This window comes from Protopterus annectens, chromosome 10.part0, assembly GCF_019279795.1.
Source record: "Protopterus annectens isolate FY-2018-M chromosome 10.part0, PAN1.0, whole genome shotgun sequence".
In the NCBI taxonomy this organism is placed as follows: domain Eukaryota; kingdom Metazoa; phylum Chordata; order Ceratodontiformes; family Protopteridae; genus Protopterus; species Protopterus annectens.
The window spans coordinates 1,521,497,465-1,521,513,775 of NC_056744.1; the positions used below are offsets into that span (position 1 = coordinate 1,521,497,465).

Consider the following 16,311-nt stretch of genomic DNA (forward strand, 5'->3'; position numbering starts at 1 on the left):
GCGACATGGGCAGTCGTTGGTAAGACCATTGTGTGAATAATAGCCACTGGGGTATCCGCATGTGTCCTAATGGGACTGCTATCAGTGTAGCTGCCATTGTGCCCAATAGCTTCAGTATCTGGGACGCAGGAGCTTTGTTCTGGGTCAACAGATTGGACAATTGAATTTTTAGAGATACGATTCTTGCTTGAGGCAACCTGATCCTCGAATTGACGGTGTCTAGCTCTGCTCCTATAAAGGTAATACTCTGCGAGAACGATAACGCAGATTTTTCGAAGTTTAAGGTTATGCCCAACTGGAAACAAAGACTGATAGTGTAGTCTCTTGCTTGGATGAGTTGATGTCTGGAGGTGGCGGTGAGGAGCCAGTCGTCCAGATATAGAAACACCCGGAATCCTAAACGTCTCAGGTGAGCCATGACCACTGCCATACATTTGGTGAACACTCTGGGGGCTGTGGTGAGACCAAAGGGCAGGGCTCTGAATTGGTAATAACTGGCCCCCAGCCGGAAACGCAGGTGATCTCTGGATGATCTGTCCATTTTGATGTGGTAGTAAGCATCCTTGAGATCTATAGAGCACATCCAATCACCCGTTTCTAAGAACAGAAAAATTGATTGAAGCGTGACCATCCGGAACTTTTCCTTCTTGACGAAGGTGTTGAGTTTGCTGAGGTCTAATATGGGCCTCCAGTCTGTTTTCTTTGGAACTAAAAAGAACCTTGAGCAATTTCCGGATCCTATCTGGTCCGCCGGGACTGGCTGGATGACTCTTTTGTCTAGCAGGTTTTGAATTTCTATGGCTGCTAGCTTTCCTCAGACTGGGTGGAATGTCTGGAATCCTTGTACACATTGGGGGGGGGGGTTTGTAAAGGGGATGTAGTAACCTCTGGCAATGACGCTTTTTACCCAAGAATCCACTGTAATGTTTAGCCAGGCGGTTGGGTATAAAGCCAAGCGACCCTCGACTGCCTCCAGAGAAGGACAGCTGGGCTTCCTTTCAGGAACGCTGACAGGGCTTACCAGAGAACTGCTCCCTGTCGCCTTGGTTTTGGGACCACCACCCTCTGCCCCTAGAGGGGGTATCCGTAGGTGTGTTTTGGAAAGCTCCTTGAGGTTTTCGGAACCACATTTTCCCACTTTGTTGCCCTTTGGGGTACGTTCTAGTTGGAGTGGAAAAACAGACTCCTACAGCAGACAGAGTCTTTCCTTCTTGTTCACACCTAGTAAGCGTCTCCTTAACTTTAGGCCCAAACAAGGCGGAACCATCGAATGGGGTACTGACGAAGGAAGATTTGAAGGCTTCCGCAAAGGCGCATCCAGGAATGTCTCCAAAGAGCTATCGATGAGCCTACTGCCCTACTCGATCCATCGGCAGCATAGGAAATGAGTCGCATGGATGACTTTACTATGAAACTGAGGGTGATGAGTTGTGCAGTCACCTTCTCAGAAACTGCATCAGCTGTGTTACCCTGTAGAGTACCTCCCAGCTCTTTAAGGAGATCTCGTTGAAGGCGGGTAAAATGGGTCAGGTAGTTGAGTGATCTCATGGAAAATGCTGCAGAACTAAATATGCATTTCCCATACCTGTCCATCATCCTAGAATCCTTATTAGGAGGATGGACAGAAGAAGAGGTTTCCGACATCTCTTTCTTACCATGGCATCAACCGGGACTCCCTTGGTAAGGGAGGCCTTCTCAGTAGGGGAAGTAATAAACATGTTGGGTCTCCGAGGAATCGGTTCCACTGAATCAGGGGACTCCCACACCCTTCGAGCAACAAGATCCATCAGTTCATCAAAGGGCGGGGTAACCCAGGAGGTGGATGGTTGAGACCCAAAGGCCTTCAGGAGTACTGACTCGTCCTCAGTAGGGGCAAGGGACTGCCAATCACCCCTCTGTCTTAAGATCTCCAATATGTCTGCAAATGAGACATCCTCTGAGGGGGATCGTGGGGACCCTTCTGAATCCTCCAAGTCGGTATCTGATGTCAGGGATTCCTGTGGGGAATCCAAGTGCTTCCTCTTGCACAGTCTATTCCTAGGTACTTCATTGGTGGGAGCGTCCAGTGAAGTCCCCGTAGAGGAGGGGCCACCCAATGAGGATACCTGAGGCCCTGGGTCTCGACGCTTGGTAGGGACCTGTGGGGAAGAGGTAGAATGAGGCCCTTTAGGGAGAGGGGAAGAAAGATTCGAGGAGGTAGTGGTCTTAGCAGACATGACCTTCCTCATGGCATCGAAGGCACCAGAATCCCGGTCCGAGAAGTCTGTTGGCTCCGAAGAGGCCAGCAGCTCTCCCTGAGCCAAGACCCCCCCGCTCCAATCCAGAGGACGGAGCTGAAGCCACCTGTGCCGAAGCCCCGAGGAGAAGGGTCGGAACCGAAGTATCGGTTCGACTCTCCACCCCACAGCCAGCGAGGGAATGTCGGCCCCAAGACTCCCCGGTCGGAACCGAGGAGATCAAGGTCGATGGAGCCATGGGAGGTGGATCAAACCTCGGATCTGAGGGCTCAACCAACATCGGTTCTGACTGCCCCGGCTCCGAAAGCTCGATTGGCTTCGAAGGAGGAGGAGAAGAAATTAGGACTAGAATGTCAGGCTTCGAAGCAGAGTGGCTCGAAGCGGAAAGCATTTTGGCCAGGGCAGAGTTCTCTAACAGCCTCTTAACCACTCGGTTCAGGTCCACATCAGATAGCCTCGAAGAATGGGATGAGGGATGGGTCGAAGGAGCCGAACACGGTACCGATTGAAGAATTGGAGACTGAGGAGTCTCCAATATCGGATCCACAACTGGGCTCTGAGGTAAAGGATCGATACACAGCTCCAAGGGCTGTGAAGCAGATGAACGAACCATACCAGAGGAGCTCGGAGCCGATGAATTGGGCTCCGAGGACCCCTTGGACGACTTTGACCCCTTCAAAGCCTTGGAAGAAAGGTCGGTCTTGTCCAACATAGCCTAAAATTCAGGCTTCAGGAGTCCCCTATCTACCAGCTTCCTGCGCCTTTCCAAAAGAACCCTGGTGCTAAAGGAGTGGCAGATAGAGCACACCTCCTGCAAATGAACAGAACCCAAACAGTACATGCAGGTGGAGTGGTTGTCTGTAACAGACATTTTTTGACCACACTCACACCATTTAAAGCCAGACTTTTGTTTTTCTGACATATTGTACAATATAAATTCAGGTCCCTGAATCTCAATATTAAGCCAAAGAAATAACAACACACCAGTATCTAAATTGTAACTATTATAGCTATTAACTATGAACTAAGCCCTCTACAGGATATATATATCTATATATATATATATATATATATATATATATATATATATATATATATATATACACACACACATATATATATATATATACATATATATATACATATATATATATATATATATACATATATATATATATATATATATATATATATATATATATATATATATATATATATATATATATATATATATATATATATATATGGTAATTTAAAAATGATACAAGAAAAAAAACGCACACACACACACACACATGAGCTGACAGAGCACTGCCATGCCCAAACAGGTAAGAATGGCCTAAAAAAACCTTTAAGGAAAGACATTTCAAAAATTTCACTAGATCTAAACTAACTAGACCCTAATACTACAGAAAAAAATCACATCTATTTTAACTATATAAAGATAAAAGTATCCACAAAAAATCTCTATAAATATAGAAAAATAAGTCACTGGCCCAAGCTTCCTCAGACAAGCTGTAGATCCGTTGCAGCGGCAAACTAGATCTGGGGATTTACAGTACAGCATCATGGGATATACACTAGGTCTCGAGCTTCTCTGAGAGTTTGAGCTTCAAAAGCGGCCGACTTGGAGCTGAGGGATCAGCTCCGAACCCACGTGTAAGAACAAAACGGTGAGACAGAATGACTTAACATCTATAGTTAACTATAACTAAACTAGCTAACAGTGATAATAAAATATTTTTTTTTTAAAGAGAGAGAGAGAAAAGGTTATCCTCTAACTTAAACGGAAACCTTTCAGAGGTAAGGAATGAAAGAGAAAGGGGGAGGGGCACACTCTAATTAAAACGAGTTTCTGAGGGGAATAGACAAGGATTCAGATAATAAATTAACTACAATACAATAGTTTTATCTAAACGGAAATTCTACACTAACAGTTTTATGACAAGAAAAACAATAACTATAAAGTTTTATACGACCTGAGCCAGTAGAGCAACCTCGCAGCAGAAGCGGCAAATGAGATCTGGGTATCTAGCGCCAGGCATCATGGGATATAGGGTGGCCTCGAGCCACTAAGCAGCTCTCGAGCTTTTGAAGATGGCCAAGTCGGAGCCAAGGATTGGCTCCGAACCCAACCAGCAAGAATGAAGGCAAGATAGACAACTTAACATCAAGTGTTTAATTTCCCATGTCATGGTTAAGGAATGATGACATTACGTCTGTGCCACAAAATCATTCTAGTCTGTGATCACAACTTTAGAGAATACCTGTAGGGCTTTGGTAGTAAACACAGAACTAAACAGGATATTTTTATTCAGCTACTTTGTAAGCTGAGAAATTAAATATAAAAACAATGAGTTACATCAGTATGCAACACTTACTTGTTGGCAGCGCAGACCCAAAAAGTGAAGGTGGATCTAAAATAATTGGGGGAAAAGAAAACTAAATAAAATATCCATAAGCAGGTGCATAATGCTGAGATAACTGAACCAAGTTAATAGGACAGAACTGGTTAATAGGAAAATCGCACACAGTTTACAGAAGAACACAAAGCATGTAAATATTTAAAAAAAAATTTAATCTTTCATTTTCACTACACAGATATTGTAAGTATCATCCTGTTACAAACAAAAATACAGAATGAGTCAATGGATTGCTTCTTACCAAGTGTCAAAGCAATTAACTTGTTACAAATAAACACTCTAACTAAAATAACCTACTCTGAGGTCACACATCAGGTTAACTCAAAGCCACTGCAGATATGAATTTATTTAAACAAATGGGCGTGAAAAGAACACTGCTCACACAAAATCATTAAAAAACAACAAAGATATAGAACTTGGAAAATGGTTAACACATCCCAGTTGCTGTTACGAAGACGGCCTCCAAATATTTTTTTCATTTCCTGTCTTGTCGGGTGAAAGCTGTACATGTAAAAAAAAAAATGACAGCTGCAACTTTTAAATCGTGAACAAGCAACTTTTCTATCCCCTAAAGAGAACAGTTAGCATTCACTATAAAAAAACTGTCTTTCTAGTAGAAATATACAAATGCAAGGATGCTGACAAATCAAACTTTAAACTGATTATGACAAAAAAGCAAATTCTGTAACTTATTGCAACACTCCCAAATTATGTATGTAGGCTTTGCATTTTCCCCCCACAATCCTGCTACTAATGTACACTGAGATTATTAAATGTTGGAGTGGAAGAATACTCCAAAAGAAATCGCTATACAAATCTGCATAATCATGTACGATACATGGCTTTGCACAGTATATGACTCAGCATGTGACAGTGTAGTTACTTTTTCTGTATGACCACCTTACCTGTTGAACGTAGTCAGCCTCCACAATCAGTTGTGGAACTATTCACACTGCATTAGTATTTATATAATCACTGACTCAGTGAAAAACCAGAAACAGACATTCTCCAAGCAAGAATGGAAGTTAACTGGTCCTGGCTATCTACAAGTTATTAACCTTCAACAAGTCTTTTTAATCAACTAAAAAATCTTGTTTTGTCCTCTAAGCATTCTGATCAACTGTCCATCCTTAACTAATGAAGTCATCATCAATTCATAATACACAGAGTTTTATATATGGATTTAACCCCACTACCTAGTAATCATAAACCGCATTCCACCACCACCAATACAGGAAAATACAAAACTGATGAACAAAACCATACAAAGCTAAGCATTTTACGCAATCTATGTACTTGAATTTCAACAGAACTACATAGAAATTAACAACAGGTGTTTAAATAATCTATCTAATAAAACAGATCTGAAATTTTAAAGGCAGAGACCATTAAAAATTCTTTAATATATATTTACTCATCCTGAAAACAGAATAAATGACATCAATGAGCCAGTACTAACAGAAAAAAATGATAACATCCAATTTTGTATTTTTTATTCATTACATTTTATTTTGTTTATTGGTGGTGCTGCAATCTACTTGCTTGTATTTCTTTTTTGTTTCAACTGTTCAGATTTACACACTTACCAGATGTTATTTTTGCTTGGCCATTGGCCGAAGTGGACATTCACATCAACATGAGGGCTTATTGCACTCATTCAAGCATGTGTTTTTATTACATCTCACATGCTGTAACCAAAAGTTACCATCAAAAGCCTGGTAAACAAAGTTCACATATATGGTCTGCTTACATAACTGGTGCCAGTTAAACTTTACCTGCTAGTTGTGAATACAGCCAGAGACTGAAAATGCCACTTCCTCCCCTCAGGATAGGTGAGTGAGAATGGAAGATCACTCATACCCTCTACCACCCCACATCTCAATCAGCCAAGGTACTACATGGATTCCGGTAATCTAGGCAGCATACAGGGCTTTATCTCTCTCTATATATATACCATGGAACCAGGTTTACAATGTGACTGATTCAGATCACACACAATTTCTGCTTTTACTCTGTAAATATGATTTATAATTCCCACCTTCTTGCAGGCCAAATAACCCAAAACATTAGAAAAAATAAGTGCTGTTAGTTGAAAAAGTCGCCTGTTCTTCAGTTTTCTGAGATCATATGACAGCAGGCTCTGGAAAAATGTTGTCACCCAGTGGCCAGAATAGGATAAGAATGTAAACAATCTTTCTCTTTTAAAATAACCTAACCCCAAATTTTAAAAGTGTTTTTGACAAGACTGTAAACTTTCCACTTGCAAGTAGTTTAAATTCAATGATCTATTATTTCTCAGCATTGCTTTCCAGTAGTCTGCTATACACACCTGTCTCACAGTCACTGATGCTCTTTCAGGCTTCACCATCTCAAATCTTTCTCCTTCCACACTACTAAACCACAATTCACATTTTGTGCTTTCTGCATTTATATATTTGAGAAATGGTATTTTATAGCACTAATGATACAATATTAATTGAATGCTGTCTCTAATCCATACCATATTAAAGATAACACTTTAAAACTGGCTCAGTCCTTAAGGATATGGCTGCCTTCATCATAAACGAACCATTCTCTAAGTATCAAGTTTCATAGTTTCATAGTATAGTACTAGGCAATCTGCCCTGGGGCATTTGTAAGCCTAGCCATAGTGATGTGGCTTTTGCCACCCCATGAAATGGTACAAAAATGTACAGAATAAATCTAGAATACTGTGCCTCTGTCTAGTAGTGACAGAATGAAGGTCCCCTTATATAATAGAATTAGTTTACTGTGCCCCTGTCTAGCAGTGACACAGATGTGACCCCTGGGGTAAACTTACGATCTCCCATCCACTCATCAAGATTTCTCTTGAAGAGTCAGTGAGGGGCTCTGCCTAATACGAACTGGGATCCTGTTCCAAAGCATGGGAAGCCTCTGGGTTATGACTCTATCCCTCCAGCATGTCCTATTCATACTTGTGCCGAGGTTTAAATCTTTAGCTCTCGTGGTCCTGATAGATTTGGATTTTTTGAGGTGAAGCATGTCCATCAGATCCTGATTGGACATGGCCTTGTACGTCAGACAGAGATCACCTCTGAGCAGGCGGTATGCTACTGAATAGAGCTGAAGTTTCTTTAGTCTGGCAGAATAAGACATATGTTGGAGACCCTTGATCCTTTTGGTGAGGTACTTTTGTGGTCTCTCCAGCTGTTGCAAATGCCGGGTGAGGTACATACCAAATGGGGCATTGTACTCAATCATGGGTCTGATGAGGGAGGAATATAGGGGTACAATGATGTCCTTGGATCTGGACGTGAATCCCTTCATGATGAGGTGTGCAAGGTAGAATGTTTTTCTAACCACTTTGGCAACGTGGGTGTCAAATGAGAGGTCACTGTCTACTTGGGTCCCTAGTTCTCGGATTACTTTTTCCGTACTCAGTGGGTTGCTGTCTATGTGATAATTTGTGGGTACTTTGTTTTTTCCAAAAGGGATGACTATACATTTTTTGGCATTTAGTTTAAGGCCGTGACTACGGCACCAGTTGTCCGTTTAAGTGAGGCCTTTTTGTAGGATGTGCATGTCTGCTGGTGTATCGACTATGGCGCCTAGTTTGCAGTCATCTGCGAACTTTGTCAGCCACAGCCCTCCCATGTTTGCTTTAACATCTGAGAAATAAATGCCGAACAAGAGGGGTCCCAGGACAGATCCCTGTGGGACACCACTTGTGACTGGCTTTGAGTCTGACATTGCCCCACAGATTTTAACTTTATGGGTTCTGTCCTTTAGCCAGTTTGCAACCCATCTAGTGACATAAGGGTTTACTTTTAAGCTGTTTAGCTTATCTATGATGCCTGAGTGGGGTATTGTGTTCTCTTTTAAAATAACCTAACCCCAAATTTTAAAAGTGTTTTTGACAAGACTGTAAACTTTCCACTTGCAAGTAGTTTAAATTCAATGATCTATGATTTCTCAGCATTGCTTTCCAGCCATACCAGACTTAGCCAAGTCCAGGTATGCTGTATGGACTGCTTTGCCCTCATCAATGGCTCTAGTGACTGTTTCGAAAAAGTCAACCAGGTTTAAAAGGCAGGATCTGCCCTTTACAAAGCCGAACTGGGTGGGGTCAAGTGTCTGTAGGTCACCTATGTCTCTGTTTATGAGTTCCATAATGATTCTTTCCATAGCTTTGCAGACCAGGCTAGCTAAGCTTATGGGGCGGTAGTTTCCAGGGTCTGTAGAAGCACCCCCCCTTGTGGAGTGGGACCACTGTTGCTGTACGCCAGTGTTCAGGTACATATCCCGAAGTAAGGCTAAGGTTAAATAGCATTTTTATGTGTAGGTTTAGCTCCTCTTGGAATTCACGTAACACGCACCCCGGGATACCGTCAGGTCCCATTGATGCTGTGTTTTTTGCTTTGTTTAGGGCGGTTCTCACTTGGACATCTGAGATGACAGGGAGATTACATTCAGCTGGGATAAGTATTTCTTCTTCTGGGGGTGAAGGAGGGGAGAAATTTGCACTGAACCTGTCAGCCAGAATGTTAGCAATATCTGTGGGTTCAGTGTATTTTTTGTTGTTGTGAACCAACTCTGAGCAAATCTGAGGGTTTCCGCCCAGGTTTCTAACATAGCTGAAGAAGGCTTTGTGGTTATCTTTAGTGTCCTTAGCGATTTTTCTCTCAAAGTTTGCCTTGGATATTTTTATGAGAGAACGTAGTTTTCTGCTAATGTTGATCAGAGATGTCTTCCCTTCATGGGATTTCGCTCTGACGTGCAGTAGCTTCCTTCTTTTGTTATACAATTTGCTTATGGCTGAGGTCCACCAGACAGGACGCTTACATTTGGTGGAGAGGGACTTGGATTTGTTAGGGATTGCATGATCCATGCATTCTTGGAGATGTCCATAGAAAGCATTTGTGAAGGATTCGGCATTGTGGGATGTGGTATCCACTGGCACAGTGGGCTTAAATTATACTATCTCAGTCTTAAGAAGAGTGAAGTCTGCTTTTGAGAAGTTTTTCACTGTGGTCTTTTGTGCTGGGGTGGAGGTGGGATATGTATATCCAGGGTGATTAGTTTGTGGTCAGATCTCACTAGTGAGGGGTATACTTCCGGTGTGGAGCATTTTGTCCCCATGTTTGTGATGATCAGGTCTAGTATATTATCTCCCCTAGTGGGAGAGGTGACTAGTTGTTCCAGTGCATTTGAATTTATGAATTCCAGGAACCTTTGGGCTAGGGTATTAGGGCTAGAATAATGTACCCAATCTATGTTTGGGTAGTTGAAGACTCCCAGTATGATGGTATTTTGTGATACATTCATATCCTCCAATGTCTTCAGGAAGGCTGAGTGGGGTTCTTGAGATTGGAAGGGTGGTCTGTAACATGCTACCAGTTGTATAGCAGTTTTGCCTATGGTTAGTTGCACCTGTATGGTCTCTGATTCTTCATGTGTTGCTACTAACCTGGAGGTGTGGGTGTCCTTGATGAATATGGACACTCCCCCTCCCTTTGTGGTTCGGCCCGGGTTTTGGGGCCGAAAAGCATGATACAAGGTATAGCCTGGTAGCGCTGGGGTACTCTAAGGAGCCTTGAACCAGGTTTCAGTTACTGCACAGACGTCGATGTTCTCCATGCTGAGGAGTGCATCAAGTGCCTGCATCTTGAGATTTAGACTTCTGGCGTTGAGCAGCATTACCCTTAGTTTTTTTCCATTTTTGTTTTCTAAGGAGGTGGGTTTGTCTTTTGAGCCTTGCCTAAAAAAGGCACTATGGGGGTGGCAAGAGCCTTAGCTAATATCTGGAAGCCCAGTGGTGACAGGTGTAAGCCATCCCTTGCGAAGCAGCGTGGCTTGTCCAACATATCATCCCAGGCAGACAGACACTGGATCCGCTTAGAATGACACCAGTACTTGAGCCAATTGTTAAAGCTGATCATCTTGTCTTTGTATTGTGGTATCATTCTTGGTGAGGGCAAGATGCTGCTCAGGGTCAGGGTCATACCAGCCTGGGCTACATAATCGGAGAGCTCCTCTATGTCTCTTTTCATGTAGTCCAGGGAGGTACGTCTCAGGTCATTCACGCCAGCATGGACAATGACAGAGTCATATTTGTACTTGCTTTGGAGTGACCTGAGTGCGTGTGTTATGTGGCGGATCCTAGCTCCCGATAGACAGCTCACAGTCACCTTCTCCTTGTTCAGCCTGGTCAGCGGGACATCAGTGTGTTTGACTATGGAGTCACCTATTACTAGTGTATCAGGTAAGGTGTTTGGCCTTAAGGGCTGTGATTGGTCGACACACTGATTTATCGAAGTATGTGTTGCATGTGTTTTGTTTTGAGGTGGTGGATTTTTGGATGTCTGCTTTGGGAGCCTCTGTTGTTTTGGTAAGTTTTTTATTAGAGCCTCCGAGTATGTCTTTTTGTTGTTATGTGTTTGGTTTGCATTTGTGGTAGGTCTATGTGGGACTGGGATTGTTGTGTGCGTGGTTGCCATCTCCTCCTGTCTGGTCATGCCAGCTCTGAGTTGAGAGAGTTCAGCCTCCAGTTTCGCTATATAGTTGCATCTCTCACACGTATTTGTGTTTGTTGGGAGGAGGAGAGGGTTGTCTGTGTACATGAGACAATTGTGTCAGGAAATTCCTCTGCCTGGCACAGATAACTTCCAAAGGAACATCCGTTAGGAAAAATTAAATCTTTCTATAATTCCCTCATCATTCCCATCGCAGAACAAACTTGTCATACACATATCACTCTGATGCATTATCAGTTTAATGCCATATACAGTTATTTATCTGCTCACTGTATAATGCCTATTCAGTTTCAAGTGTTTGCCTGACCCCTTTCATTGAGGCCAGGATGCACTAGAAATGATCATTAGACCTACCTGGTTAACAAATGGTAAATAACTGAATACACGAGTACAGGCACCTTCACAGTGATCTCTGACAACCTTCTACATCATAAAAACTACTCTGATCTCCTGCAACTAAGATGAGCAGCACCACAAACACCCACAGCAATGATGTTAACCTTCATTGACACAAACAGAACATGATGACTTGGTAGACTTCTAATGCAAATTTTCTCTTATTCATGGAATACACTCTCCTACACTTTAAGAAAATCAAAGAAGTGGCTACTTTTAGAGTTTATCTAGGCAACTGGATGGATAAGCATGAATTCACCAGAAGGTATTTACCCTCACATTGTAAGAATGGAAAGCATAAATTATTCCTGTTACATATATTGTGTTTACCTATGGCTCTCACTAGTCTTCTGTGCATGCCTAATTATCCATCAGCTTATGACTACACTTCCCTTCATGGCTGTAGGCATACCTACTGCAACCTTAAACAAAAACTGCATGATGTGATCTGCTGTCTCCATCTTGGATACTCTAGTGTTTCTCCATGTTTTTCTGTCTCTTTTTAATAACCATTACTCTGACAATCTATCCTGCCTTTATATCTTATATTTGCCTTGGTAATTCATGGCAGAGGTGATGGGAGAAGAAAAAGCAGAAATTAACCTCCTAGTAAATCCCAGAAAATCTACTATGTCCATGGAAATAGAAATAGAAGAGGGCACACTTATCTTTCCTTTCCTTTGAAATTTTATGGAAAAGGACTGAACCAAGGCAAGTATACTCTCCAGGATCCTAAGCTGCTTATTCCAGTTATTATGAAGAACACCTGCCTTTCCCCAGATACCAACAAAATCGACTTCCTCTTGCCAGTGAAGGACCTCAATACAGCCCAGAGGAAAAGTCTATCCACTGATCATTAGTGTCTGTAGGTGCTACACTAGAGAGGGACCGGGCAAAAATGTTGAGCGGTCTAAAGAACTAAATCTGAACATGGCAGAGTCACATACCAGTGGCTGACCAGTGGCTGAGGCACAAACAGAGCTGGCCTGTGACCTACAACCACCCTATCTGCAAGAAGAAGAAGGAAGTTATGCTAAATAAGAAGTGTGGATTCGGGGAACTACTCCATAAATTCAGCTGAGAATGAAGCACCGATGAAGGGGAAGCACAGCCTGAAGGATTTGGTAAAGTTTCAAAATAGTCAAAAGCAGGTTTATGCAAGAAAAACAAGAAACAGTCTGCAGAACTTCCAAAGCCCTGCCCCCAATACATAAAATCTACAAAATCTTTGGTGAAAAGTCAAGAAAAATAATATATTTTACACAGCTGTTTACACAAGCATTCATAAAAACTTCTGTTAACAAGAAATGACAGTCCATAATTCATATCAATGTTTTACCCAAACACAACATATTTTCCCAGAAAAAATAAATTTTTTTCTCAAAACATCGAATACACATACACGAAAGCGCTTAACATCGAAAAGCACTTCCATGTATGTGTAGTTAAAAAAAAAATCTACGTTTCTGGAGGGCTTTGCCCCCCTGGACCCCCAAAATGGTGGGCTGTGCAACCCAACCCCCCCCCACTTTAATATTCTCACTCCGATATCGCACTACAGTGGGGAAAAGGGAAATTTCCCTTACCCGCACTGTAGTCCGATCTACAAACAGTCACACATACAATGAAGCGCTTTTCGATGTTAAGCACTTTTGTGTATGTGTGTTCGATGTTTTGTGATTCGGACATATGCTAGTCGAGCATGTGTCCAGATCCCACACACACACACACATATATATATATATACACACACACATACATATAAGTTAAAAGAGACTGTTCCCAACAGAGGACTTGTTTGTCCAGCCAGAAGAATCACTTGCCAAACAGCAGTTCCACATGACACCCTTCTGCAGCACGAAAGCTCTGAGCTTCTCTAAGCTTTTCATGTGCTATTTTACAAGTTCATAGGTACTTAATAGGCAATTAAACATGCTGGATTTGGTCCTCAAGAACATGTGTGATACCTTCATTGTTTAAAGGCATTTTCCAGTTCTTCTGAATTAATTTTTTGACCCTTGTACTACCTAAATTGCACTGCAAAACTCCCTTGTTAAATTAACAGCAACTAAGTCACAAGATCATTTAGTGAACTAACACCTCATGTACTGTATATTCTTAGTGTGTAGTTCTATAAGGCATGTTTTACAACCGAAATGGATCATAACTATTTTAATGTTTTATTTATTATCAACATTTCCAAACATTATTTTTTACAATTATTTAATCTTTGATGAAAGAAAAAAAACATTTTCTATATAAGGAGGTTACAACTAATTAATTCAGTTCTGATGAAGCTCCTGTTATGTGTGGAATGAAAGCGCTTCACTCGTTTGTGTATGTTTTTATATATATTTTGTATTTGGAATATCTAGCTTTTAAATTACACAGTTTTTAATTTTTTAGCTCCATTTATTACTATTCCATGTCTTACGAGTGACTGAGTGCTATTTTGTTGTTTTGGTTACTAGCAGATGCTGCACCAATGCCCAGTTTTCTTAGTTTAATTGTTTAGGAAAAAATCCAAAAAAGTGCAGCAAACAGTAGCCACATTCCAGTGTCATGGCCCAACTAAGATAAATCCAAATAAAAAGTCAGCACTGTAGAGCATTCAAAATTTACTGCAGGGTACCCAGCCCATAAATAGAAACGATTTTTAACGAGTTAACCAGTCTTTTCCCTGCTTTTGCTCTTATCTGATAAGTTTTAGTACCATAAGGTTATTTTAAGGGGTATATGTACATTAGGGTTTTACAGGGTTACTCTGTCCATTGGAGACAAATACCGAACCAGGGGGTGAATGTCTGATTCTCCATAAAATGGTCTAATTTATGCCTGAACTGGCTCAGGGGAGAACCCTGCTTCACAGGGATGGGAAGTCTGTTCCATAGAATGGGTAGTCTATAGGACACATCCTTCTGATATGCCCTATTTATGTCACAAGAAACCAAGATTTAAGTCCCTAAAAAAGGTAATTCTGATGCTATTTCTTGTGTGGATATGAACAAGACAGGTTCCAAAGATGCCTTGTAAGCCAGACATAAATCAACCCCAACGATCTGTAGGAGACAAAGTACAGTGACTGGGCTTTGAGGTGATCCACACAGGGCATGTTTATGTCTTATATTCCTTTTATGGTGGTTTTCTATGGATGCTCCAGGATTTGTATGTATTTGGTCAAGTACATACCAAAAGGAGCAATGTACTGAATGACTGTTGTAATGAGAGCCAAAAAAAAAAGTGGAATGATGACTTGAACTAGATGATATACCCCTGCTTACAATTTATGCAACACACAATTTTTTTACTACTAAAGACATACGATAGTCAATTGCCAGGTTACTGCCTACATTCAATCCCAAATCCCCAAGCAACTGGGGATTAAGGGTATTTGAGCAATGAGGTAGTTTTCAGGCGTAACCAAAGGATATTAGTATGCATTTCTTGGCACTAAATCTTAAATTCTGGCACTAACACTAGTTATTTGACTGTGTTAGCCCTTCTTGGATGATATTAACATCTTGGGTGATTCTATGATTTTAAATGTCTGCAAACTTGGTTAGTCAAAGGCCCCTGACATTGGCCCGAACTTCAGAGAAGTAGATGCCAAAAATAAGTGGATCCAGTACACAGCCCTATGGGACTCTACTGCTGACTGGTCCCTTTGTGGTGGTGCATTTACCTACTCTAACTTCTTGGGTCCTATCTGAGAGCCAGTTGGCTATCCAGCAGGTGATACAGGGATTTATGTCTAATTCGATGAGTTTGTCTGCAATGTAAGAGTGAGGTATTGTACCAAATGTTTTGTCCAGGTCAAGGAAGGCAGTACGCACAAGTCTGCTCCTCCATTGCTTTGGTGACCTTCTCAAAGAAGTCCACCAGGTTGAGTAAGCATGCCATCGACAAAACCAAACTGGGTTAGACCTAGTGCTTGAAAGTTTCTTCTGTTATTGTTAATCATTTCCATGAATATTCTTTCCATGACCCTGAAAATGAAACTAGTCAGACTTATGCGGCTATACTTACCAGGGTCTATAAATAACCATCCCTTGTGAAGAAGGATGACCACTGCAGTTTACTATTCACATGGTACAAAGCTACAGATAAACAGTGACTCTAGTGGTCATGACAGGTCTTACACCTCTGAGTATGTGGCAACATTTAACAAAAAACAAACAAATTTTGCAACGCTGAAACATCTCATTTAATAAACAACAAAAAAAAGTTATGTACTCACCATAATGTTCCATCTGAGTAGGTAACTTCATTTGTCAGCAACCTGTGGGCTTCGGATCCAACTCTGATCCGAGCCGGCAGCATACCAAGTCAAAGATCAGAGCTCCAAGCTCCTCCCCCTTACCCATACTACCCTGCAACCTCCTTCCAATCCTCAGATCGCGTTTGCCACATGCACAAAATAACAAAACAAACTAATAACCTGAGAAACCTGCCTCAAAGACAAAACAAAGCCTGAACGTCCAAACCTTGAGCTCAGCTAAATAACCATCCAGGTTAGGGGTATGGAGGTGGGGGACGGCTGCTGACAAATTAAGTTACCTACTCAGATGGAACATTATGGTGAGTACATAACTTCTTTATCTGAAGTAGTTAACTTCATTTGATCAGCAACCTGTGGGACAGAGTCCCCAGCTACCTGAAATCTTGGAAGACCCTCAAGGAAGAATATTCCGGAGCACTGCAGAGCCAAAACCAACCCCCTCCTCTAGACACCAAATCTAG

At 41.7% G+C, this 16,311-nt stretch overlaps 1 protein-coding gene across 5 annotated transcripts in view; it reads right to left on the minus strand.

Moving 5' to 3' along the window:
- The window catches only part of LOC122813704 (zinc-binding protein A33-like), a 1,378,975-nt gene that overhangs the window by 356,833 nt on the left and 1,005,831 nt on the right, over nucleotides 1-16,311 (minus strand). For 4 of the 5 annotated variants that reach the window (XM_044086163.1, XM_044086164.1, XM_044086162.1 and 1 more), the window contains one exon: nucleotides 4,619-4,654. In XM_044086163.1, the coding sequence (XP_043942098.1) occupies nucleotides 4,619-4,654 (36 nt within the window). Of the gene's footprint in view, nucleotides 1-4,618; nucleotides 4,655-4,794; nucleotides 5,162-16,311 lie in introns of those variants that run through there. The other variant, XM_044086165.1, reaches the window with a different exon arrangement.